General features: G+C 35.5%; 1 protein-coding gene across 1 annotated transcript in view; it reads left to right on the forward strand.

Moving 5' to 3' along the window:
- Positions 1-8,503: 8,503 nt before the first annotated feature.
- frem2b (FRAS1 related extracellular matrix 2b) overlaps positions 8,504-27,302 on the forward strand; it is a 139,391-nt gene continuing 120,592 nt past the window's right edge. Inside the window, 2 exon segments of the mRNA XM_056474402.1 lie at positions 8,504-13,645; positions 18,212-18,301. Coding sequence (XP_056330377.1) covers positions 8,629-13,645; positions 18,212-18,301 — 5,107 coding nt within the window. The 5' untranslated portion in view covers positions 8,504-8,628.

Raw genomic sequence — 27,302 nt, forward strand, 5'->3', positions numbered from 1 at the left:
GTTACATTATATCGCTAAGGCAATGCAATGCAAGTTTATTTATATATCCAAGTTTATTTAAAAACAATTGTCATGCACACTCCATACGGAGCTGTAATTAGAGGTGCTTTACATAAAAAGAAATTTAAATAATCCCCAAATAATCACATCAAAAATAACAGAGATTAAACATATCTATATAGAAACATTAAAAAAATTATTTTAAATGACTTTAAGAAAATGAGCATGTGCAAAATTCAGTTGAGATTACAGTAGCACAGTATATATAGTATATATAATAGTTTTTGTATATTCTAGTGATTGTATCATTACTCCAGTTAAAAACATGTGCTACCTAATTTTATTAATGCTAATATTGTATTCTACCATTTATTTTGTAGAATTATTCAATGAATAAAATATATTTTAAATCGTCATTTAATTATATAATGTTTATATAATTGTATTTTGGGGACTATGTCCCCAAAAATACAAATGACGAAAAGACAGTGCAGAAAAGCTGAGCGTATGTGGAGAAAGACGATTATAATATCTATAAAGACAGTCTTCGTGCTTTTAATATGGAACTAAAAACTGCTAGGCAGACTTTCTTTTCAAGCCTTATAAACAGCAACGTAAACATTGCTCGTAAACTCTTTGCAACGATAGAGAAACTCACAAGCCCCCCATTCGGATTCCCAGTGAGCTACTCTCTGAAAGCAAATGTAATGAGTCTTTACTGACAAGATCAATAATATCAGAAAGACAGTCAGCTCTTGAACTGACCCCTCTTGAAGAAACCCCTCTTGAAGAAGAGCAACCTGGATAACACCATATTGAGCAATTACAGGCCCATCTCGAATCTCCCTTTCATTGGCAAAATCATTGAAAAAGTTGTTTTTAACCAGGTTAACAAGTTCCTAAACTTCAAGGGATGTTTAGACAATTTTCAATCTGGTTTCAGACCACATCACAGTACAGAGAGCGCCCTTATAAAGATAATCAATGACAAATACAGATTCAGGCAAACTAACAGTGCTGGTACTGCTCGATCTCAGTGCCGCATTTGACACTGTCGATCACAGCATACTTCTGGATAGGCTGGAAAACTGGGTTGGGCTGTCTGGGACGGTCCTCAAATGGTTCAGATCTTACCTTGAAGGAAGAGGTTACTATGTCAGTATAGGTGACCATAGGTCGAGGTGGACACCCATGACATGTGGAGTCCCACAAGGCTCGATTCTGGCACCACTCCTGTTCAACCTTTATATGCTCCCTCTGAGCCAAATAATGAGAAAAAACAAATCTCCTACCACAGCTATGCTGATGACACTCAGATCCACCTAGCCTTACTGCCTAATGACTACAGCCCCATTGACACCCTCTGCCAATGCATTGATGAAATTAACAATTGGATGTGCCAAAACTTTCTTCAGTTAAACAAAGAGAAAACTGAAGTGATTGCGTTTGGGAACAGAGATGAGGTTCTCAAGGTGAATGCGTACCTTGGCTCTAAGGGTCAAACAACAAAAAATAAGGTCAAGAATCTTGGTGTGACTCTGGAGTCAGATCTGAGTTTTAATAGTCATGTCAAAGCAGTCAGTAAATCAGCATACTATCATCTCAAAAACATTGCAAGAATTAGATGCTTTGTTTCCAGTGAAGACTTAGAGAAACTTGTTCATGCTTTTATCAGCAGCAGGGTGGATTACTGTAACGGCCTCCTCACTGGCCTTCCCAAAAAGACAGTCAGACAGTTGCAGCTCATCCAGAACGCTGCGGCCAGAATTCTGACCAGAACCAGGAAATCAGAGCACATCACACCTGTCCTCAGGTCTTTACACTGGCTCCCAGTTACATTCAGAATAGATTTTAAAGTATTATTACTGGTCTATAAATCACTAAATGGCCTAGGACCTCAATACATTATAGATATGCTCACTGAATACAAACCTAACAGATCACTCAGATCTTTAGGATCAAATAGATTAGAAATCCCAAGAGTTCAGTCAAAGCAGGGTGAATCAGCTTTCAGCTACTACGCCCCTCGCTGCTGGAATCAGCTTCCAGAAATGATCAGATGTGCTCCAACATTAGGCACGTTCAAATCAAGACTGAAAACACATCTGTTTAGCTGTGCCTTTACTGAATGAGCACTGTGCTACGTCCGACAGATCGAACTACTATGTTTTTCTCTTCTTTTTAATTCTTTTATAACACATTTTATCAGCTTTTATTTTATTTTATTTCTATTTTTACCATTTCTATTATTTGTTTTTATTTCTCTTATACTTGTTTCTTTTATTCCTGTTTATGTAAAGCACTTTGAATTGCCACTGTGTATGAAATGTGCTATATAAATAAACTTGCCTTGCCTTGCCTTGCCTTATTTTCGATCATTTCATTGTAATCCAGTTTTTTTCACAATGTTGTTATTTGCAGGCCTTCAAAATGCAATTGCTATGCAAATAAATATTAATTTCTTAAAAAATAAATAAATCTTGACTGACCCCAAACTTTTAAATGATATATAGCTAAATCTAATTGGAATGTGAATCGGACTGCAGTCAAATCAATCTACCCAGGTGTATGTCCCTCCTCAGGGAACAAATGCCCTGAATAACAATCAAGCAGCATGTCAAGTCTGAGCACACAAACACAGGTGATGTTCTGGAAAAAACAAGCCTCAAAAAAGAAGACAAACTGCTTTAATGTCTAGCAAAGAAGGAGTCTTTTAAAATCAAGCCTGGATGAGAACGTAAAATCCTGTGGAAAGTCCCTTAAAGGAAGTGACTTGGAAAACAAATGTAGCGCAGGTAATACTGGGTTTATACACTATAGATATGGATGTAGAAAGCTCATGCTGTAATTGATGAGTAAGATCTGACTGAGGTAATAACAATAATCTTGGCTCATGCAACGGGATGTAGGAGGTAATAGAGTCTCATACATGTACTTTACAAACCACTACGGAAAAGTGTTAGGGACCCAAAAAAGTGACTAACCTGGTTGCCTCCTGTTTAGAGTCAGTGGTGTTGTTGGAGATCTGAGAGGTCAACTTTTTGTGTATTTTAACATTTTGGGCGAATGTATTCTGTATACAGTGTAGAAACTGCAGGGTTCCACACAATTCATTTATATTGTCCCAACACAAATTGATTAGGTTAACGACTAACTAAGGTAGATCTAACATAAAACAATTAATTTGCAATTAAGTTAAAAAATCTCCAGAATTGTGTTTTTTCAGCTTATTTTTATTAAGTAGTTTGAACAAGCAGCAAAAATCTTTTTATTAAGTGTATTTGTATTGTGTCAGTATTTGACGTCAATATGACGTTGGTTTAAGATGTTGGCTCAACATTGGATTTTGGTCACTCTCCAACACAATCTAAAATCAACCAAATATCAACGTCATTTGACATCGTTCGTGGACGTCAAAATAACATTGTTCTTAGACGCTGACTAGACATTGAATTTTAGTCACCTGACATCACAACCTAAATCTAACCTAATATTAACATCTTATGACGTTGTGTGCCTGCTGGGCTATAACTAAATGTACTACAGAATGTTACGTTTACACACATCCACAAATTACATGTAAATGCATCAGCTTGCAGTGTAATACTCACTTCTCTGAGTACTTTTGAAAGGATTTACTCCTACTCTGAGTAATATTTACAACAGATACTTTTACTCTACTTGCACTACACTTTTAGCCAAGTAATGGTACTTTTACTTGAGTATGATTTTTCCATACTCTTTCCACCTTCCTGCTGTGATGCGACAGTGCTAACCACTGAGCCACCGTGTGTTCAAAAACACTGTACTATTCTCTATAAATTACAATAGTCTTTTTTCATGTCTCTTTTACATTCCTTTATGACCAAAAGACTGTGATCTATAAGCATTAAACTCTTCCAAAAAATGCTAAAATTGGTTCTAAACACTCAAAGAATTAAAAGCAGACCAACTAACGCTCAAAACTGCTCACTGTTTCACCACTGCCTTTCATCTTTTCAGAACATCTGCAGCTTCCTACACATCCAATAATACAAAAATAACCATTATGTTAAATACAGGGCAGCAGCAGGGTGATGATAAACACTCCTAGAGCTTTCACTTTGACAATTTCCCCCAAAGTGAGTGTCGAAAGGCCTTTCATTCTTCATGCAAATCGAATATGAGAAAACACTCCGGCTAGTAATAGACTGTCATACAATTAAGACCTTTTAAGCCTTTTACGATTCTGCATTACAAACAAAATTGTAAATATCTAGAGAATGGATAATAGGTCCATGAATCAGCACCGGGCACCTCTAATCGGATGTGTCTGATTCACACTGGGGGTGTTGACAGGCTGAATTCCTCGCTGATGTGCATAATTTTAAGCCTTACTGGAAACATCAGCCAAACAGCAGGATGCCAGAATAGTTGGCTGTGCGTGTGTGTGTGTGTGTGTGTGTGTGTGTGTGTGTGTGTGTGTGTGTGTGTGTGAGTGTGAGTGTGAGTGTGAGTGTGTGTGTGTGTGGTGTGTGTGTGTGTGTGTGTGTGCATGTGTGTGTGTGTGTGCGTGTGTGTGTGTTAGTGTGATTGTGTGTGCTGATGGAAGTGGCTTTTGTGTATGTGTGAATTTATGTGCATGTAAGTTTCCAGCTGAACATTTCAAGGATGAAATTGATTGAAATTGGACTCAAGTTATAATTTATGCAATTGTTTCTGATTTCATAGCAACTGCAGTCTTAAACTTTGTTTATTCTTGCTTATTGAAAGAGTTTGTGAAGTATTTCTAAAAATTTGCATGCTGATGTTTTTCAGTTTAACTATTTCTATTGTTAAATCATTCATTCTTTCATTTTCCAGAATTTCCCTTCCAGCCGCAAACCCAACATTGGGAAACACCCATGCACTCTTGCATTCACACACATTAGCTAAATCAATTCTCCTATACCGCATGTCTTTGGACTGTTGGGGAAACCGGAGCACCCGGAGGAAACCCACGCGAACATGGGGAGAACATGTAAACTCCACACAGAAATGCCAATTGACCTAGCCGAGGCTCGAACCAGCGACCTTCTTGCTGTGAAGCAATGGTGTAAAAAAGATAATAGTTAACACATTTAAACATACATGTTTGTAATTCAAATGGTTGGAAAATAATATACTGTACATTTAATATACATTTATAATATACATAATAATATACATATTCGTATATTATAATATACATTAATAAAATACATTTTTGTGATATTTTAAAATATATATCGCATATATGAACATACATTTTTAAATGTGAAATCTTGTATGTCATGTGATTTGTACTGTATATTGCCATATATAAGATTTCTATATGGTGGATTTTTACTTCTATTGTCTAAAACAAATGCATAGCCATTGGCAATTATATCTACATGTAACATATATATATATATATATATATATATATATATATTTATTTATATAAGTAATTTGGTAGTTTTTTACATTAATATGCAAGTTATTTTCTGTGTTTATGACTAATATGAATATAAAAAAAAATCTTGGATATGAAGGAGCTTTAAAGCCTGATTACACTGTGATTAAAAAAACCCATGTTGTTTTGTTTGCCTGTACATATTGTGCTCAGCATACATAAGTACACCCCTCACAAATCTATCTTTTAAATTCATATTTTTAAAAGGAAGCTATACAATATTGTATTTGTGCATATACATTAGATTAGTCAGTATGAAAGCCAAATCTGGAGCTTATCTAACAAAATAACGATCCAAAAACTAGTACACCCAAATTTATATGTTATAGAAAAATATAAATAAAAAAAAGAGGAAAAATCAAGAGAAACAAAAACAAAAATACATTCAGTTGTAATTTTGTAGGTTGTAATTTTTTTTGCAATATTTTGCTTGAATTTAATAGTATTATCTTTCAATTTCTGAATATGTTTATTGACTAAAATATTATTTAAATAAATATATATGTTTAATAAATCTGATTTGTTTTAATGCACCAAAATACACACATACAGAAATGGATACAAATATTGATTTTCAAAATGGGGTGTACTCATATATCCTGAGCACTGCACATGGACAAAAATGTATGTCATTCAAAAAGTCACACAAAGCAAAAACAAGCAACCTGTGGTGTCATCTCAATGTAAATTGAAGAGTTGTCTCCTACAAAATTAGCATCCCAGCAAGCATTGTTTGTGCTTTAAAGATGTCTGTTAGACGTCTAGACATAACTGTCTTGGCTAAAACAAGGCTATATTTGAGTTATCAGTGAAAATCTAATAGTAACAGTCCAGATTATACTGATCAAATTGACAGAAGTTTGAAGTTTGTCTAAACTGTTTATTATTAGATGCCCTTTGCAGCTTGTTCAAGCTACTTATTTAAAATTATTCGAAACAACACAATTCTTAAGGGTTTTGGGGATTACTTAATTGCTTTATGTTTAATCCACTTAAATTTGTGACTACATGAAGGAATTAAGTGGAAGGAATTTTTGCTGCCCTTTCTAAAATTACTCATTTAAAATGAGCTGAAACGACACAATTCTTGAGTTTTTTGGGAAACCTTAATTGTTTTATGTCCAATGCACTTAATCATTAATAGTTAACTTAATTGAATAAAGAATAACTTAATGAACTGTACACATTTTACTTACAGTGTATTAGATTTTCACTGACAGCCCAAATTTGTCCGTTTATAATCATCAATTTAACAGAAAAATAGTTTGGAGGGTATTTTATGATCAGGTACAACACAAATATGGTGTTTGATGAGCATTCAAAGATGAAGGACACAGACAGAATGTCATCGGAGATCATTCACACTTAGTTAAATTAGTAACAAACTTCATATTTATTATGTGTCAAGACATTATCATTAATGATGTATATTGTGTCTATGCTGCTAAAGGTGTGGTAATATTATGTGTTCAATTATGTGTGTTTTATTATGAATAAAGCATATTGACCAATCAGCATTAATGACTGACATTATTTGTCTCTCATATCTGTAGTATTTAAACCATGTTTTTTTTGTTAAGAACTTCAGAAATGGTAAACAAAAAATGTAATTTTCTATGCAAGCATTATAAATTGCTGGAATAATAAATAAAGGTATGCTTTCAGACTGAATGTATTGTGTTGTCTTTTCTCTCTCCAGCACCTGCTCTGTTCTCTCACATCCACTGTCAGCTGCACAGAAAGATGTGCATGTCTTATCAGTCAATAAAAGCCCATCGCATGTGTGAAATACAGCTCGTCCCAAGGAACATTTGACCTAAATAACTGACATGCCTGATTTTAAAGTTTCATTTATAGGGTATTCTAAAAAACTCTCCGGTGGAATAGAACAATGAAGGAATATTTGAGTGACACCGAATATATTGCTACAGGGGATTTACATAATGTTTTATATATAATGTATTCTATTCTTAAATAAAGGCAGCTCATTCTGTGCTTGTGAGAAGCATTATTTTATGAAGACAGCATGTTTGCCAGTTTACATAACTGTTGGCTTTTTATCTAGTCGCCAAAATAGATTGAAATAAAATGAAGAAGATATTTGTATTAAATATTTCTTTCAACATTAACATTGTATAATTAGAGGTCATTTTGTTCATTCAGCACAACTGCTTATGTTGTAAAGAAACACTGTAGGGTTACTACTCTTGATTTTCCTTTTCACCACCAGAGAGAGCTGGCATAATGCAAAGCGGATGCATATAATCCATATCAGACAATTGTAGAAATTATTCTGACCTCACATCATTTTGCATGCTTAATCTTTTGTTTGACTTGTATTATAATTATTTTAATTAGAATAATAATAATTATTCTAATTATTAATTAAATTTCATTGCCTCAAAATAAAAATATAATGATAATAAACAGTATAAGTCATTCATATTAATTTAATTAATGAATTTAATTATTACAGAACCTAATTGATACAAGATACTTTATTTAGAGTGAACATTTTATTTTACATTCAAGATAAAATTGTTTTATTCTTATTCAAAATAACATTATTTTCACAATTGCAAATTACTCTCTGGCATCTTTATTTTTCATTTTTCCCCCTCCATAACCTGTTTAGACTGGTCATTGTTATTTTGTTTGAAACCTTAGCTCTGTGTTCAGAGGTATTTATTTTATTAAATTCTAAAAGGTTTTATTTTGTGCATGTGGTGGTCGGATGCCAAAAAGTTTATTGGGAAATGTCGTTTCAGATGTAAAGGAACAAATAAAGGGCAGAGCAACATATACTTATTTTCTAGTTTGTGTAAAAGAGGCAATGCCAAAACGGCTTGCCATAATACGCCACAAGTATTCCTTCTGAATACATGTCGATCTGTCCCCGCTTGCCTTTGTGTGACACTGCGAGCGACCAATCAAAGCGGCTCTAACGCATTCCACCGTGAACGTCAGCCAATCGCGTGAGAACGGGGCGTGATTTCCCTCTCACGGCTCCGCGAGGCATGAAGTTTATTCATAGTGCGAGCAGCTCAGGGAGAAAGATGCACCTTTGCGCGGATGCGAATGGGAGATTTTTCTGTTGTGGGCTTTAACTTTTCACACTTTCCACGGATTGTTCTCAACGTGAAATAGTAACTGTGGTTTACATTAGCCTACAAATGGCTGGGAGTAGAACAGAGCAGCGGCAACGTAAAGCGCTTCACGTGCACTTGTTTCTCATTATGTTGACTTTGATTCGTGACGCATCTTCACAGGGCTTTGAGAGTTTAGGATTGACCTACGGTTTAAGATCTGAACTTTCAGAGGATGCTATTCTCGTTGCCAATAATGGAATACGAGTTCCTTTCGGGAGATCTGTCTATATTGATCCAATCAATGATCTGGTTATTCAAGTTCAGCCTGGCGACAAGTGCACCGTAACAGTTCTGGATAATGACCCACTGTCACAGAGACCTGGACAGCTGTCCCCGAAAAAGTTTCCTTGTGAATTCGGTCCCAATGACGTAAAATACTCGCATTTTGGATCCAGGAGCCCCTCAAAAGACAGAGTAAGACTTCAGCTCAGATATGACACTCAGACTGATACAGTTATCATTCCCTTTATGATGGAGGTGGAGGTGATTTTCACTCAGCTAGAAATTCTCACCAAACACATGCCTGTAGTTGTAGAAAAACTGCTTGGATTGAGTAATCCTATTGATAAAAAAATCCTGGAGTTCACTTATGACAGAAATGCTCATTTGTGCAAAGTTACATCTCTGGCCAGTGGCAGCTCATTGCCTCGGTATGGAAAGCTGGTTGATAATGGAAAATTGGGGAAACCTGTGAACTGTGATGAATTTGTGAGGATGGACATTCGTTATCAGCACACTTTTGCACATCGTTCCCCAAACAGAGATTATATTCCTATGTATTTAGAATTACAAGACAAGGAAGCGAATGTGCTGAAGCAAGAGTTTTTCCAAATTGTAGTGCTTATAAAGGAGGGCGAGGAAAACACGGCTCCCAAACCAAGTTTTGTAGCAATGATGATGATGGAAGTCGATCAGTTCGTAATGACAGCTATAACCCACGACATGCTTGCCGCTGAGGATGTGGAATCTAATCCTGATGATTTAATCTTTAACATCACTTCCCCGCTGTCCTTTGAGGAGGGTTACATTGTGAGCACGGATGACAGGAATTTGCCCATCACGTCTTTTTATCAAGCAGACCTGAAAGATCTTAAGATAGCTTATAAGCCCCCCGCTGTGGATTCAGATGTGGAGAGAATTTTCCAAATTGAATTTGAAGTTGTAGACACTGAGGGGGCTATATCGGACCCCTTTGCGTTTATGATAGTGGTTAAGCCCATGAACACTCTAGCACCAGTTGTGACCCGTAATACGGGACAGCTGCTTTATGAGGGTCAATCCAGGCCACTGTCAAGCTCACAAAATCTACAAATTAGTGATGAGGACAATTTAGACTATGTTCAAATCACGGTTATTAATGGCCTTCGCCATGGAGAGCTCACAGTTCTGGGCTCCAGACAAAAATTCTTCACCCCAGCAGACCTCGATGTTGGAAGCGTGATCTACCAGCATGATGGCAGCGATACATATAGCGATAATATAATTTTCAGAATGACAGATGGCAAAAATGAAGTTGAGTTTCTGTTTCCCATTACAGTGGTGCCAACTGATGACGAACCTCCTATAATCAATGCCAACACAGGTTTGGTTTTGTTTAAAAACCAAATGATGCCTATTTCTTCTTTAATGCTTAGTGCGGCAGATATAGACTCTGAGGATTCAACTATCAAATTCATCTTGGTGCCTCCTTACTCTAATATTGGAGAAGTAATACTTCGTCAGTCAGATGCACCAGAGGATCCGTCCACATGGAGGTTCAATGCAGAGGATGAGATGTATGAGAAAGTAGTGACCGAATGGTTTCAGCATGATATCACAGAAAGCAAGTTGTTTTATAGACATATCGGACCACACAATACTAAAACCATCATGGATCAGTTTGTTTTCCGTGTGCAAGATGACAATGATCCACCAAACCAGTCAGGAGAGAACTCTTACATCATCAAAGTTCTCCCCATTGATGATATTCCCCCTGAGATGTATCCTGGAACCACCCTGCAAATGACCGTTCATGAATACCAGCTCACTTATTTCCGAAAGAAATTCTTGCGCTACACAGACTTGGATTCTGAAGACAGGGATTTGAAGTACACAATTACCCAGCCACCCACGGACACAGATGAGAACAGTCCTGGCATTCTGGGAAGCATCGTTTTAACCGAGAGTCCAAATTTGGAGGTCAATGAGTTCACTCAGGCACAGATAAATCATCACAAGATTGCCTACAAGCCTCCTGATCTAGAACTTGGAATAACCCCACATGTAGTGCAGTTCCAGTACAAAGTCGAGGATACATCAGGAAACAGCGCCAGTGGAGTTTTCACCATATTTTTACAGCCTGTGGACAACAAACCTCCGCAGATCACTAACACAGGCTTTACTTTGCAAGAACGAGGGGTGCACCTCATCACGCGCGCTGAGCTGGACACCACAGATGCCGACACAGACAGCTCACAGATTTTGTTTACAATCACCCAGCCTCCACAGCATGGTCAGGTCAAGTACACATTCACTGACATGACTAAAGGGAATTCGTTTAATTTGGATGATATTTCGAATGGCAGAATATCTTACATTCATAATGGGGATGAGTCAACTAGTGATTTCTTTCAGCTGGATGTCAGTGATGGTGTCCATGTTGTCACAATCACTGTCAGGATCAACGTAAAGCCTATTGACGATGAAGCACCAATCATCAGCCTTCCAGAGGGAACTATTGGTTCCTTTATAGATGTTTTAGAGAATGGAGCGACTGAGATCACAACCAATGTCATTCAAGGCCGAGATGAGGACACCGATGACCTAAGACTGACCTTTATCGTGGAGGATCCCCCAGTGTTTGGTGAAATATTAGTCAATGGTGTGCCATCCAATAGGTTCACTCAAGCAGATATCATCAGTGGTTTGGTAGTATATGCGCATAATACTGGAGAAATTGGCTTGGCAACAAAACAAGACTTTTTTAATCTGACGCTTACCGATATGTCTGATGAATGGACAGTTGGGGGGAATAAAATCAAAGGGGTTCGCGTGCAGGTCACCATTCTGCCATTGGACAGTCAGGCTCCTGAGGTGTTTGTGGGCCCGCAATTTATCGTCGTAGAGGGTGAGAAAAATGTTATAGCAATTTCGCATATTAGCGCTAATGACATTGACACCCCTAATGATGATCTCCTTTGCACAATTATTGTGCAGCCCACTTCAGGTTATGTAGAAAACATTTCCCCCGCACCAGGATCTGAAAAATCCAGATCAGGGATTGCTATCAGTGCTTTCACCATCAAAGACATTCGGGAAAACCACATTTATTACGTGCAAAGTATTCATAAAGGAGTTGAGCCAGTTGAAGATAGGTTTACTTTCAGGTGTTCTGATGGGATCAACTTTTCTGAGAGACACTTTTTCCCAATCGTGATAATCCCATCCAATGATGAGAAGCCTGAGATCTATATGAGAGAGTTTGTTGTGATGGAAGGCATGAACATTGTGATTGACACTCCAATATTAAATGGCGCCGATGCTGACGTTCCAGCGGATGAGCTTACATTTATTATTTCAAAACCTCCGAAACATGGATTTATCCTTAATCAGCTAACCTCAGGCACAATTCCTGTCACAAACTTCACTCTTGATCAGATACGAGAGGCTTCAAGTATTGTCTACGAACATGATGATTCAGAAACCACAGAGGATAGTTTTGAAATTCTTCTTACAGACGGCAAATTCACAGTGGAGAAAACCGTCATGATCATGGTCATATTGGTGGATGATGAAACGCCGAGGATGGCGATTAATGATGGCCTTGAAATAGAGATCGGAGAGGTCAAAATCATCAACAATAAAGTTTTAAAAGCCACTGATTTGGATACAGAAGATAGCACTCTGACCTATATCATCCGTTATGGTCCAAATCAAGGTATTTTACAAAAGCGAACACCATTTGGACTATTTGAAAACATAACCGTCGGAATGAACTTCACGCAAAATGAGCTCGACCAAGATATAATTATGTACATTCATAATGGACAAGAGGGAGTTCGTGACCTTATCAAATTCGATGTTACTGATGGCATTAATTCCTTGATTGACAGATACTTCTATGTAACTGTGGGTGGGATAGATATGGTGTTCCCAGATGTGATCAACAAAGGTGTTTCTCTGAAAGAAGGAGGAAGGGTGACTCTAACCACAGATCTGCTCAGCACCAGTGATTATAACAGCCCCGATGAGCACTTGGTTTTCACTATCACTCGTGCCCCAGTAAGAGGACACTTAGAGTGCACCGACATACCAAGTATGCCCATAAGTTCATTCACTCAGCTTCAACTAGCCGGGAATAAAATCTACTACATCCACACTGCTGATGATGAGGTGAAGATGGACAGCTTTGAGTTTGAAGTGACCGATGGTTACAATCCGGTATTCCGCACTTTCCGTGTGTCCATCACAGATGTGGACAACAAAAAACCAGTAGTCACCATTCATAGACTGATTGTTAATGAAGGCGAAAGTAAGCTGATCACTCCTTTTGAGTTGACGGTGGAGGATCGTGATACAGCCGACCAACTTTTAAAGTTCACAATCACTCAAGTACCTGTGCGTGGCAAGTTGTTGTTTAATAACACCAGATCCGTCTCTTCCTTCACCAAGCAGGACCTGAATGAAAACATGATCCGATACAAGCATGATGGAACCGAGTCTGCATCCGATAGCTTCTCGTTCACTGTTACTGATGGCACCCACACTGACTTTTACGTGTTCCCTGACACAGTTTATGCCACTCGCAAACCCCAAATAATGAAAATCACTATATATTCTGTCGACAATGGAGTTCCACAGGTTGTGACAAATAAAGGTGGCACGACGTTAAGAACTCTTTCTACTGGTCACCTTGGATTTCTGATCACTAGTAAAACATTAAAGGCAGAGGACAGAGACAGCCCTCAAGGAGCAGTGACTTTTAAAATTACAGTGGGAGCTGAACATGGCTACCTGATTGACTTGGGGAAAGGCAACGCCACTATCACCACATTCACCCAAGGTGAGTCTTTGATGATAATTTAATGCTGCATTATGTTATAATACTTTTAAATCTTTTAAATTAATCTGCATTTCTGGTAGATTAATGCTTAATGCATTAGGATAGTATGTGAGAGAATAATGGATTAACATACATGTCAGAATACTATATTATAGGGATATTTTATGCAAAAATGAAAATTCTGTGATCATTTATTCACCCTCATGTCAATTCAGATCTGAAGGGCTTTCTTTCTTCTATGTAATAGAAGAAGGTGATCTTTTTTTGTGGAATATCTTGGGTGCTCATTTCCATATGATAAAATGTTTCTCAACCCATTTTTTTTATAAAAAATTATATCAGCTGGTCCTCAAGCTATAAATGTTCCCAAAAAAACCCTGATCGAAAGCCACATAACATGAGTTTAATCACTCAGTAGTATACATCTATACAAGTGATCATGTGTAAGTGACAAAGTAAGGGAGAAAGAACTCAATGAAATCTGAAGAGACGCATCATTTGTGATCAGATCACCGAAAAAAAAAACGTTAAAACCAGGTGGAAACAGGGACAAATGAGTAAATAAGACACCATGATGTTATTTATGAATAAAGCATGATGTTAGCTATTTGTTTAAACTACTAATTAGCTGAAACCACACAATTTTTTTTACTTAATAGTTTTAGCAACTTAATAGTTTTATCTTTGTAATGATCATATACAGTTTTAACCCAAAAATGACTGTCAGATGAAGAAGTAAAGAAATATTAAGTTAAATAAATAAAGTTGACCGAAGATCAGCTTCAACACTTGCAATTAGTTTGTAGACCACTCTGCTTACAATCTCGAACCATCAACAATTATATTCTTACATAACGTTATTAACTGTCATACTTATAGGTGCTTTAATCTGGTTAAAACACAGACAGACTGGCAGCTTATGTACAAAGGAATTAACTTGAAAAGATTTATCACTTAAAATGGCAAATATCCCTTTAGACATGATTAACACATAGTGAATAACAATATAAATAGTTGTTTCCAGTTCTTCAAGAGTCCAGGTCCACTCAAGAGGTTTCCATGACCTTTGACCTGATTTGGGAGCTCCTGAAAATAGAGTTTTGACAGACAAAGATAGGGACAAAGACACTCTAAGTGAACATTCCTAAATATATTCCTGAAATTAGGTAATGTTTAACTTTATTCATTAGTCAAAATCATTTCAAAGATTAAATAATGATTCAAATGATCATATGAATAGAGTAATGAGAAAAAGGATAAACGTTGATCCTTTCTGGGATGGATTTAAAGACAGAAATCTGACCCAATTATGTTCAATTCACTTAAATTAGTAAAAATTAAAAAGTTAACTTAATTCTTTCATGTTGTCCCAACACATATCAACTGTGTGGAAGCCAGCATTTTGTACAGTGCAAGAGTAGTTGGTCACACTTCATTTTGAGTAGGTTAATTTCTCACTATTGACAAAACAATTATGTTTTTGCTTTAATAAACTTCTAAATTGCTGCTTATTAATTATTATGAAGGTAATAGTTGGATTGAGGCATTGCATAGGATTTGAAATACAGAATAATATCATCCAGAATATGCACTAAGTACTAATAAACACTGATATGTTAATAAAATGATCATTAGCGATTAGCTAATAGTGAGAATTGAGCCCTAAACTAAAGTGTTACTGAGCAGACTCACATTTTAAGCAAACAACAAAATCTTGATTTGTGGGTTACTGAAATTACAAGATTATTTTTCAATCGTTTCACTTTTGTAAGGTTTCTTCTTCTTCCCATTTTCAAGAATTGTTTTTTTTTGTCTTAATTATATGGACATGAGCAGCCTGTGTATGAGGGTGAATAAATATTTGGGGGATTAACTTTCTTTTTTATGAACATGATTCTCAATAACAACTACAATGTTCTGAAGTGTGTTAGGGAGGATTGTCTTAAAATATTTATAAGCTATCTGAAAAAGAGCACACACTGCTGTTAAAGAATGACATCAGTATCCTTTGTAAGATGTTTTTGTCTTGGAATAAGACTGATACAACATTTTCACTGTAAGGAATAAAAAGGCTTTTTGTTTTACACCAATACATAAGCAAACAAACGTGCTTGTGTTACTCAAGACACTCAGTCACAGGAAAGGACTTTCAGTGCTTTCAGGCATATCTGGACAGCTTAATATAGTTATAAAAAGTTGTAAATGTCAAAACTAGCAGGGGACATGCTCAACTTGCCACTGTGCTTCCCCTTTCTGAATAAGCTCCTTTTTTAGGATTCTCTTTGAATATTTCAAGGGAGTTTAGCACAGTTGGAGGCTGGGTGGTGTTGGTGTGGGCTACTGACAGTAAATAAAGTTGCCGTTCCCTTATGGGCATTTGAAAATGATGGGTTTACATTTTTATGAGCTGGCCCCTTTGAAGAGAAATGTTTTGACATCAAATATTGAAGATAGGCTAGCAGTGTGGATGTAACACCCTCTCAGAAAGAAAAAAAAAAACACACACAGATGAAATCCTCTCCAAAGTTTAAGCACAAGAGGGGCTGATGGAGAAATTAATAGGCGGGTGCCAGCTGGAGACCTGCGGCTCTTTGTGGCTCTTTCAGTCAGAGGGGAATTGATGTACCACAGCTTTAGTGCTTCATATTTCTTTCGCTGTAAATTAAACACTGCCCAGCTGATGAATCTCAGACATAATGCAGTCTGGTGCCTGCAGCCCTCTGTGCAGGAGCACATGGGCAAAGTGCCCATGTTTGAAAGCAATTTCAAACATGGTTCATATACAGTACACTGTCCCGAATGGCACCTTGTGCTCTCTTGTTCCTCTTTAGAGTCTAATCTCTGGACTCAGAGACTCACATGGACTACTGAGCAAAAGTTCACTTTAGAGTTCACACCGTGTGGCATTTGCGACAAGGCTACCCTTTTAGAGTAAAAAAAGAGAAAGTTTAAACTTAGTCTTGTCTGCCCCAGAAAGTAGGGCTGCACAATATATCATTTGAGCATCAATATCGCAACGTGTATGCTCGCAATAGTCACATCGCAGGGAAAGCAATGTTGATTAGGATTATAGATTTGAAGAGGTTTTTACGGTTTGTGACTTTTTATAAGTTTATATCAATTTAGTAGTGCATTAAGAAGATTAATTGTATTGAATTATTTATATGATGAAGACTATGCTATGTTATTTTACATTTAATAATTACATTTCTGTACCTAAATCTTGTTACTCTCTCCAGAAAACCATAATACACAGATTGTTTCACTTTAATCTTTGCTCCATTGTGTTTGTTTATAACTGTACTTTATTAGATGTATATAATTAATTGCATAAAAATATATTTATAATTCACTCCCCTATAAAAATCATCACAATCAATCTAAAGTAATAACTTTGCTTAAATTTGCTAGTTAAGTCATCCAGTGAAATTGTATTTATATTGCAATGAAAACCGCAGGGGAAAAATATCACAATATCAATTTTTTTCCAATATCCTACAGCCCTACCGGAAATGTGCATTAAGAAATAAAAAAAACAAACATTTATATTCAGAGACCTGCAACTACGTGATGGAGGATGTTGAAAAAAAAAAAAATTAAATGCAATTAAGGTAAATGATTTAAAGTAGAATTCAAATGTATTTAAATAACTTTTCTAAGTTATTATTTATTCATTTATTGCTTTCAGTACAAAAATAACAAATGAAGTTTGTAAATACTTGTTTACTTATTTTTTATGGTACCATTTTTGTTTACGCGTAAACTACAAAAATGCTAATTTATGATATACAGTAGTTGATGTCATCTGCATCATACAGTATGTTTACAGGCATATGTGAGTGCCAACCAAAACAACTATCCGCTTGCTAAGTCGTGACAAATGGATTACTGTTTCCGGGTCCAAGCCACTACTCATTTGAATTGATCTAATAAAAGGAATTATCTAATATTAGGCATGGTTATATATATTGCAATCGTGATTTTAGAAAGTATTACATCACTTTGTAAACATTTAATATTGCCATTTGTTGAGTCTCCTCATACAGTTCGTGTGATGTCACACTTAACATTCGTATAGTGGACTACAGCAGTGTTTCTCAACCACGGTCCTGGAGGACCCCCAGCTCTGCCCATTTTCCATGTCTCCTCAACCAAACACACCTGATTCAGATCTTCAACTCATTAGGAGAGACTAAAAGAGCTGTAAGAAGTGTAACAAACAAAGGAGGCATCCAAAACATGCAGTGTTGGTGGTCCTCCAGGAACGTGTTTGAGAAACACTGGACTACAGTACTGTATGTGTCTGGACACATAATGTTTCTTTGAAAAATAACATTGCTAACTTTATAAAAAACATTTTTTTTTATGGATCTCTGTTAATAAACAGAGGTTTTAGGCTTTGTTGTCTGTGCATAAAACCTTTCACAAACACAAAAGCATTTTAAGATGATCATTGATATGACTCAAAACCATCTTGTATCTCCCTTTATATTTTTGTATTCTTGTAATTGAGATCATAAAACACTTTAAAAAGTTATTCATCGGTTGGAATGCTTCCTCTTTCAGCTGACATTGATGACATGCATATATGCTACGTGCTTCGAGACGGAGTCAATGCCACAAGCGACACGTTCCACTTTTCCATTGAAGACCACGGTAAGATATTTTAACCTCTATTAGTAATTTTGGCCCTAGGATGTATCAGATGTGACTGGTTGGGTTAAGTGTGCATTCTCATCTGAATGTTCTTTTTGAGAAGGTGTAACCATAAAGTGGAGGAACTATGATGTCACCTTGTAGGCTAATCGCCTGTTAGCATAAAACTAGTTCCCTCTATAAAATTCCTATAGGATTTCCTTATAGGCTTTTCAAAGATTGCAAATAATAAGTTCTGTGTTCAAACACTGGTCGTTACACTACATGTTTTGTCCAACCAGATAATCCTCACACAAAGCTGCATCTTTTAGCACTTTTGGATCTTAAATGTAAACGCAAAAGCAAACATTAGGCTATAAACAGACTACAGTGCCTTCAGGGCGCTCGCCTGTAACGCCAGCACAACCCTGCTAACTACAACTTTTCAAGTATATTTTTAGAAATATGGTCCATGACAAAGATTTACTCTCTCGGTTTATTATATTATAACCCAATCTATAGATTATAAACGAATACAAATGCTAGAAAAAAACACATTTGTATAGACCTTACCTTTTGGATAGGTTTTTTACGTGGGAAATACATTTTCTTTTGCTTTACGGTTGTTGTAAAAGTTGTAAAACTGTATGTTTAAATGTGCCTTCATAGTATTATCATAAGACATATTTAAATAAGTGTATCACTCGCGTGCACACAGCCCGCTTACCTTAGTAACAAATGACAGAAATGAGGCTTGAGGGACAAGTCTATCAAATGATTGTAAATTCCATCATGGATAGAGAACGACGTTCAATATTCTTTTTTGGTGTCAAAGTACAGAGAAAAGCAGCCCATACAGTCATATATAAATTTTAAGGTGGAGTGTAAATATTGCAGTTATGACAGAGTTAAATGTGTTCAGATGGAAAAAAAAATAATCAATCAAGTTATAATGACAGTTAACATGTATGTATTTTTACAAATGTATTCACACATTTGCAGTTCTGAGAGCAGGAAAGAGACAGGCTGCACTGGTAAGCAGTATCTTCATAATATCATTTAATTAAAATAAAGGATCAACCAATTAATCTGCCTTGACAGTCTTTAAAAGTGAAGAATTATCTATAAACAATATGAATTCCCAATTAGAAAAAAATACTACAAACTATAAAACACTATTTATGAAAATACTTAAATAACAGACAAATCCAAATGCCAAACACAAGTGGGCTGCATTCCAGACCAGTTCAGCTCAATGACGTATAATGTCTCCGACACCGCCTGTAGTCCCATTTGAAAGCAACCGTCTTTTTAAAGAAGCGTAACCGATTTAAAAAATCAAGAGTGTGATGTAACTGATGTGTTTTATGTCGTAGAATAAAAAATGAAAGTACCTTGAGTTTGTGTTAGCCATGGACCTTATTTAAATGATTTCCCATTTAAAAACCCATTGACTTTAGGACAAGGGAACTGCTAAAATGATAACTCGCTTCCGGGTTTTGCATACAAATTGACGTCATAGTTCATCCACTTTATTTAAGAGAAAGTAGAATCTGAATAACTAGAGTCATATTGGGCTGAGAAATCTGAATACAGCTTTGAATCGCTTTAATTATTTTATTGAACAACATTTTTCAGACTCTCACTGATGGGTTCAATAAAACTCTACACTTATAAATCCACCTAGTGCACTTAGTACCCAGTGAGGTAGAAATCCCAGAATGCATTATTAAGTATTTATTACGTGACTGCCAAATAAAATGAAGGCTGAAACAAGTGCTCCACTTTGAACGTCACTCATGTGATGAAATCTTTTGTCTATATTTAGCCACTATAATATAATTTGAGAAGGGTGACTGTCTGACTTAATGACTGCCATTGTAAGGCTAATTAGGTCTGAGTACATTTTATGATAGTTTTGTAGCAAACTCTGATTAATTAGACAGATTAACTTTTCAATTCCTTTTTATTTTTCTTGTAAATTTATGGTCAAGATTCGTTTTGGTACACACAGCCCTCTTGAAAACATTAAAGGGTTCTACTTTTACATATGCAAATGCCGACTGCTTGTTTTAGTGGGCTTTTTTGAGGATGCTTTCCGTTTCAAGATGCTCCTGACAGCTTGTTCATTGTTCTCCTACGCCATGGCTTTAAAGACACAGCTTGCCTTTTGATGAAACCATTTTTATTTTTCCTATGAATATGTACATAAATCCTTTCACCTCCCACTTCCAGTTTCCTCAAACCACACTTTAGCCAATCATCTGGTATAATCCGACATCATTTTATGTACATGCTTCAATATGAGAGGCATAGATTGAAGCGTTTTGCGTGGTTTATTTTGGCCAGTGTGATCTGCGGTATGAGTTTGAACTCTGCTTCAGTAGGTTAATTTGTTAATCTTTTGCTTTGTGTCATGAAAGCATTCGATGAGGACTGACATGTTTTTTTTATGGATTTGGCATTCTCTGCTGTTGTTCTAGGTGCATGCTAATTAGATTATTCATTCGCTCAGTCAATTGACTGGCACAAAGAGAGCCTGTGTCTAACAGAAGTTGGCACGAGTTGTGTGTGTGTCTTCTGAAGTTTGGCAATTATACAATGGGATTCTGCAGAAGGTTGTCATACACTCCGTTCAGGAAGGGCTCAAGATGCCCTCATTGTGTCTTGTGGTGCTTGTTTGTTTTCTAAATGAAGTTTTCTTCTTTCATTTAACTGCTTGTCAAGTGATTACGAGGAAAATGTCAGTTTTCAAAGGCAAAGCTATTGTGAAATATTAATGTTATAATCGGTTTAAATGTATTTGAAAATTTAATTTATTCGTTTGATGATAAAATATTTAATCTTTTCCTGCTTTTTCATAAATTTCTCATCTTCAGTGTCACGTTATCCTTTAGAAAGCATTCTAATGTGCTGACTTTATACTGAAGAATCATTTCATATCATTATCAGTCAGCTCAAAAGGACAGTCTTTTTGAAATAAAATTCTTGTAACATTCTTACAATTAAGTCTTAATTAATAGGTTTCTGACATTTCTTTTAAAAAAATGATTATTATCAAGTAGTTTATTAAAGCTTTTCTTTGGGGAAAATAATAATAAATCAACTAATTCTGAGATCATTTTATTAATGCCAAAAATGTTAGTTGTGAAGAATATGTCACCACAACTAAGAGATGTTTGATTTCTATGGGCCCTATCATACACCTGGCGCAATAAGGCACAAGATGTGGATGATGTTATTTTTTTGCTGTTTTCAGACTAGCGCAACACTAATTTTCATGTTTTGCACCATGTTGTTTAAATAGCAAATCCATTTGTGCCGCTTTGTGGACTCATGGGTGTTCCGGTGCAGAAAGGAGGTGTGTTAAGGTGCATTGTTGGCACATTGCTATTTTGAGGAACTGAAATAGACTGTGCCATTGAACAGCTGAAAGCTGCTGTAAAGTCCAGCGTAGAGCGCGTTGGTTATGCGCCTATATGGTCCAAATGCTTACACATTGCTTAATACACACAGGATGAGCAGTAATACACAAATATCTTTACATATGAAAAAATGTAAGGATTAAAATGTTACAAAAATTATTATTTTCTACATTAATATAAAAACCACTGCCTCCATGCCTTCTTCATGTGAGGGGGCTTTTTTAAGTTTATTCATAGCAATTTGTATTTGTATAAAGTTATTATTATTAGCAGTAGTATTTATTAAATGCATATTTATATTTGTTTAATAAAAAGTTTAGATTTGTCCAGCTGTCGGGTTTTTGAGTTGTATGCATCACCATACACTCAAAAAATATATATTTTTGCTCGTTCAAACTACTTATTTAAAATGAGCTGAAACAACAGGATTCTTGAGATTTCATTGGGACAACTTAATTTTTTTATGTTCAATCCACATAAATTTGTTAAAAGTGTTAAATTAATCAATTTGTGTTGGGACAACATGAATGAATTGTGTGGAACCCTGCATTTTTTATAGTGTATGGGGCAGAAGAATAGGATGTGTGTTTGACTATAACTCATTGTTCATTTATTCGTTTGCTGGAAATTAGAACTGAATTTAGAAATAGTTTAAAAAAAAAAACCTTTGCACTTAACAAACGAAATTAAATATGTAGGCGAATGGATGTCTTCAGTTGAGTGTGTACAACACAGTTTCTTTATCCATAAAAAATAAAGGAGTAAAGTAAACAGTAAAAGTAAAGCAAAGAGAAAGTAAAGAGACTGAATGGAGGAAGAGGCTCATTCTTTATCCCCACGCTGCAGATAATCTGTTTAGCTGTTTTCTCAGTAGTAAAGTGTTCAGTTTTTCCACTTACAAAGTCCGCCATGTAAATAGCAAATTCACCATGGTGCAACACAACCGACTCTTAAAGGGAATGGGAGATGAGACTCTGATTGGTTTAATGCACTTTATGTTAAAAACACACCCATAACTCATTAAGAGAATAAGCACAACCCTGTTTGACCATGTGCCGGGGCGCAACAGCTTATTTTTCCGTCCTTAAAATTGCAAAAGTGAATTTAGACATGCGCTTAATGTTTTTGCGCCATGCGCTTTAGACTTTGCAACTAGATTATTAAATTAGAGCCCAAAATGACAAGAATCACTATGCATTTACAGTCACACTTTACAATAACGTTTCATTAGTTAATGTCAGTTAATATATTTACTAAAATAAACTAATAATGGACAATATTTGTACAGCATTTATTAATGATAGTCCAACATTTACTAATGCATTATTAAAATCTGAATTCATGCTTGTTAATGTTAGTTTACCTTTGATAAGGTTGTTAATTTTCATTAACTAACCTTATCAAACATTAACAAATACTTTAATAAATGTATTGTTGATTGTTTGTTCATGTTAGTAAGTGCATTAATTATCATTAACTAATACAACCTTATTGTAAAGTGTTACCGCATTTACTTTTTGCAAATTAGTGGCACTTGGTGAAGTTTGTTCCTTACCACTGTCGCCATTGGTTTGCTTGGTTTGGGACTTGTGGAGCTGCGCATCGATGGATTTGCTCTTCAGTGTTTGGACTCTCAGCAGTGAAAATTAAACCACACTGAACTAACCTAAACTGAACTTCAACTCTGAAAACTGGACTGACATAGTTTTTAATTTACTTGAACTTCTATGTTTAGCTGCTTTGACACAATCTACATTGTAAAAGTGCTATAGAAATAAAGCAGAATGTAATTAAAATAAACCACATTTCTATAGCTTGCAGTAGTTTGCCTTTTTGGCAAAAAAATAAAAAATTCAATTAAACCTTTCACATGCTCCTCACGATTTGATAGCTTCATTAAACTTGTAGGCTCATTAAAATCACATATAGTGCAATTGTCCCTTTCAGGCATCACTTTTGGCCTGTACTACAGTATTTGTATTCAGCGGGCAGCTCCCTAGAATGGTTTGCACCTCCTTAAATAGACAGAATTTGTCCTCACCCTCATGAAATGTCGGTGAAATGGGCTTGATAAGATCTAGAGCCCTAAAGTATTCTCTAACAATTGCTTGCTTGTAAGTCCTCATGTATCTTCTTATAAAATAGTTGCATTGCATTTTTAAAATGGTTTTATTCGGTTGAGTAAAACGACACAGCGAGGTTTACAAAAACTGCAAGCCTGGGGACTTTTGCTTTGGTCTGGGTACCTTTTCTCACCTACAGTTGATACTGACTTAATCATATTAGACTTTTTCATCAACTGTTCATTAGTCTTAATCATTAACTGCATCCTTCTCATTCTCAGGGATGTTTGTGTCATGTAGTGGTGAAAGTAAACACATTCAGATTCAAGGATTGTTATTAGATATTCAGTCTGACCCATGGGTCAATGTTGGGAATTTCATTTGAGAATATTGTGCTTATGAAACGCTACGTGAGCATTGATATGGAGGCTGGCAGGCTGCTGATGTTATTTGTAGGCAGGAGAGCCGCTGTGGAAGCCACACTAATTCCCCAGGTAGCCCTTGCGGCTGTTTCAGAGGCTGCGTATCCGTACTGGATTCCAGACACAGCTGTATCATGTCAGGTTTCAGCAGCCAAATCTCTCTGCAGGTAGTGCTCGTGTAGTAAGAGGATAAAAAATGTAAAAAAAAATGGTGATGAATCCAATCAGCGGTTTAGTCTTTATCTTAACGCAACACTTTTAATACAGCTCTTACAGGTTGTAAAATAGAGCATTGTTGTTGCTTGCAGAGATTAAGAATTGGGTTTATGAAGTGTTTGTTTGAGTTAAGCTGAAGCAAGTCAAGAAAATGCGTTAAATTGTGTGTTCAGATTAAGCGGTTTTGTTTCATGTTCAAAAATGTATCTGTCTTCTCAGATAAATATGTTTTAATCTTAGGTTTGAGCTGTTGGGAAATTTAGCGTAATATAATGGAGAGATAAAAAACATCATTGTTTTGTGGGAATTTGGCTCATGCATTTAATATATTTATAAAGTATACACAATATTACATGACATTAAGTGATATAAATACATTATATTTACAACAGTGATTGACTCTTGAAGTATAATTTAACTATCAAAATATGACGAGCATGCTATATTAGGAATAGAAAATATTAAACTTCAGTAAAAATGAGAAAAAAAATGTATAAAAAATATATATACAGTAGTAAAAAAATTGGTCGGTCAATTTATTTTTATGCTTTTGATGAAATAGCATTCAACGTTAGAGCCCTGTAGACCATGCGCATACCTTTTCTCTGTGTTTTGCTGGTAATGTCTTCATATTAATTATTATTTAGGCCTATTAATTATTCATTTATTATTTATATACAATAATTGAGACATAAAAGGATGTAAAATATAATCAACAAAGAAAATGTAAATGAAAACTGGAAATGAAGTAGCTTACTTATTGGCTGTCTTAGTTCTATCACTTTAAAATAACAAACACTGCACATCTCTCTATATTTAGGCTATGCAGATCACTTAAAAAATATAAGTACAATGCAAAAACATCCATACATAATAAGTGTATTATACCAAATAATTCTTTTAAATTATGGGGCCATTATGGGGTTTAACATGTCAAAATGTCTGACTAAAGACATGTTTCCATCATTTTTTTTTGTCTCTGCTATATACTGTGTGTAATAATTATATTTGGTGTACAAGTAAAGGTGTAAAGGATCACAAGACTCACAATTTGATAATATTGCTAGTTTTGATAATCAAAAATAGCTTTAGCTGAAATAATATTCATTTTAATCACTTCACTGTAAAACCCAGCAGTCACCTTGATCAAATGAAATGAGTGTAGTTAACTCAAAATTGACTAAAAGTTAATTCTACTCATTTGAAAAGAGTTTTGAACTCAGTGTTGAAGGTAATGGGTTAGTTAAATACCGTATTACTTCAACTTAAATGGAGTAAGTTCACAGTACTCATATAGATTCGTCTTTTAACTCAAATGGTTTGTATCAATCGGTTTCCTCAAATGGTTTGAGTTGCCTTAACTTATTAGTTGCTTTGAGTTCTCTTCGTTTACTGGGTTTTACTGTGCTCAAATTGCTTCATTTACTCAAATGGATTACGTTCACAGTACTCATTAGGATAAGTTTTTAACTTAAATGGTTTGTTGCAATCAGTTTCCTCAAATGGTTTGAATTACCTTAACTTTTTGGGTTTTACAGTGTAGTAAAACACTTTTGTGACTGCAGGTGATGGTTTAATTTCCCAATTAATCATTGGATTTCATGCATCCTGAAGTTTGTGGTATTGTCTGTATGGTTCACAGATCAAGTCTGATCTGTTACACACCTAATAAGTAAAGAACTGAAGGAAATGTATTGGTTTATAGAGCAAATCTATTCATGCCGTCAATTCTGTTACACAGAAGAACTCATTGAATTATTGTTTTATTGACCCGTATGCTGTTTATTTGCATATTATTAGTTCAGGCGTTTACTTTAAGTATGATTTGATTTTAATTGCAAAAGAAAGAGTAAAGTGCTTGAGACGGTCACAATTAATTTGTTGCCAATAACCTTTGCCCTTCTCCAACTCTAATGGAGGCTAAATTACATCTAGTGTGAGTAATTAATCATCACCATTTTATGAAAGGAGTTGAAATCTGAAAGCTTTTCAAATTAATGCTGTTAGTTGGCAGCATATTCCTCTGTTGAGTTGTCCTAAAAGCAGTGTAATTGACCCTTTGGCTCAGATTCCTTACAAGTAATATAATTGGTCTCCCAGAGGATTATAAAGTTTGCAAACTTTGACACAAATATCACCAGGAGGTTATTCAAGGATCCAAAAAAAGATGAGTCTTTTTTGGATGATTCCAGTATTTGGAGAAGTGGTTACAATGCTTTTAATGGAAACTCTAATAGAGCAAAATATTTGATCTTAGCAGTTGGTTCATGAAGATAGCTCATAAATGGTTATTATTTATTTATTGCAGCAAAGATTATGTATATATTTTGTGAATTATTGTAAATTATGCCTGCTATTTATTTTGATATAGAAGAATAGCCTGTTTAAAAATTAATAGGCATTAAACAAACAGCACAAGACTAAATCAAATAATTAAGTTAATTCATTCATTCATTCATTCATTCATTCATTCATTTTCCTTCGGTTAAGTCACCGATTTATCAGGGGTTGCCATAGCGGAATTAACTGCCAGTTATATCAAGTTCATAAAAACATAAAATATTTGGAAGTGACTGGAGTAGTTCTTCTGTTATTTTTGGGGAGAAGAAAACTGGAGATGACAGTCGATGACAGTATTCATGTTTGGTAAGCGATATTAAAGAAAGGCAGCTTCTCTTGTATCTGTCAGATGCTACAGTTTCACTTACTATGCTTTTATCCTGTTAGGTTTGAAATGCAAACAAACCTATTGGAAATGATATGTTAGAAGAGCAAACTTGCGCTTGAAACTATAGATTGTGCAGTAGTTGTTTGGTTTTTAAAAGTGAAATTAAAAAATGAAGTTATTTATAAAAATCAGGAAACAAAACTTTTCCTTGAATGACATATAGACATT

The sequence above is a fragment of the Danio aesculapii genome, chromosome 15 (genome assembly GCF_903798145.1).
Source record: "Danio aesculapii chromosome 15, fDanAes4.1, whole genome shotgun sequence".
NCBI classification, from domain to species: Eukaryota; Metazoa; Chordata; class Actinopteri; order Cypriniformes; family Danionidae; genus Danio; species Danio aesculapii.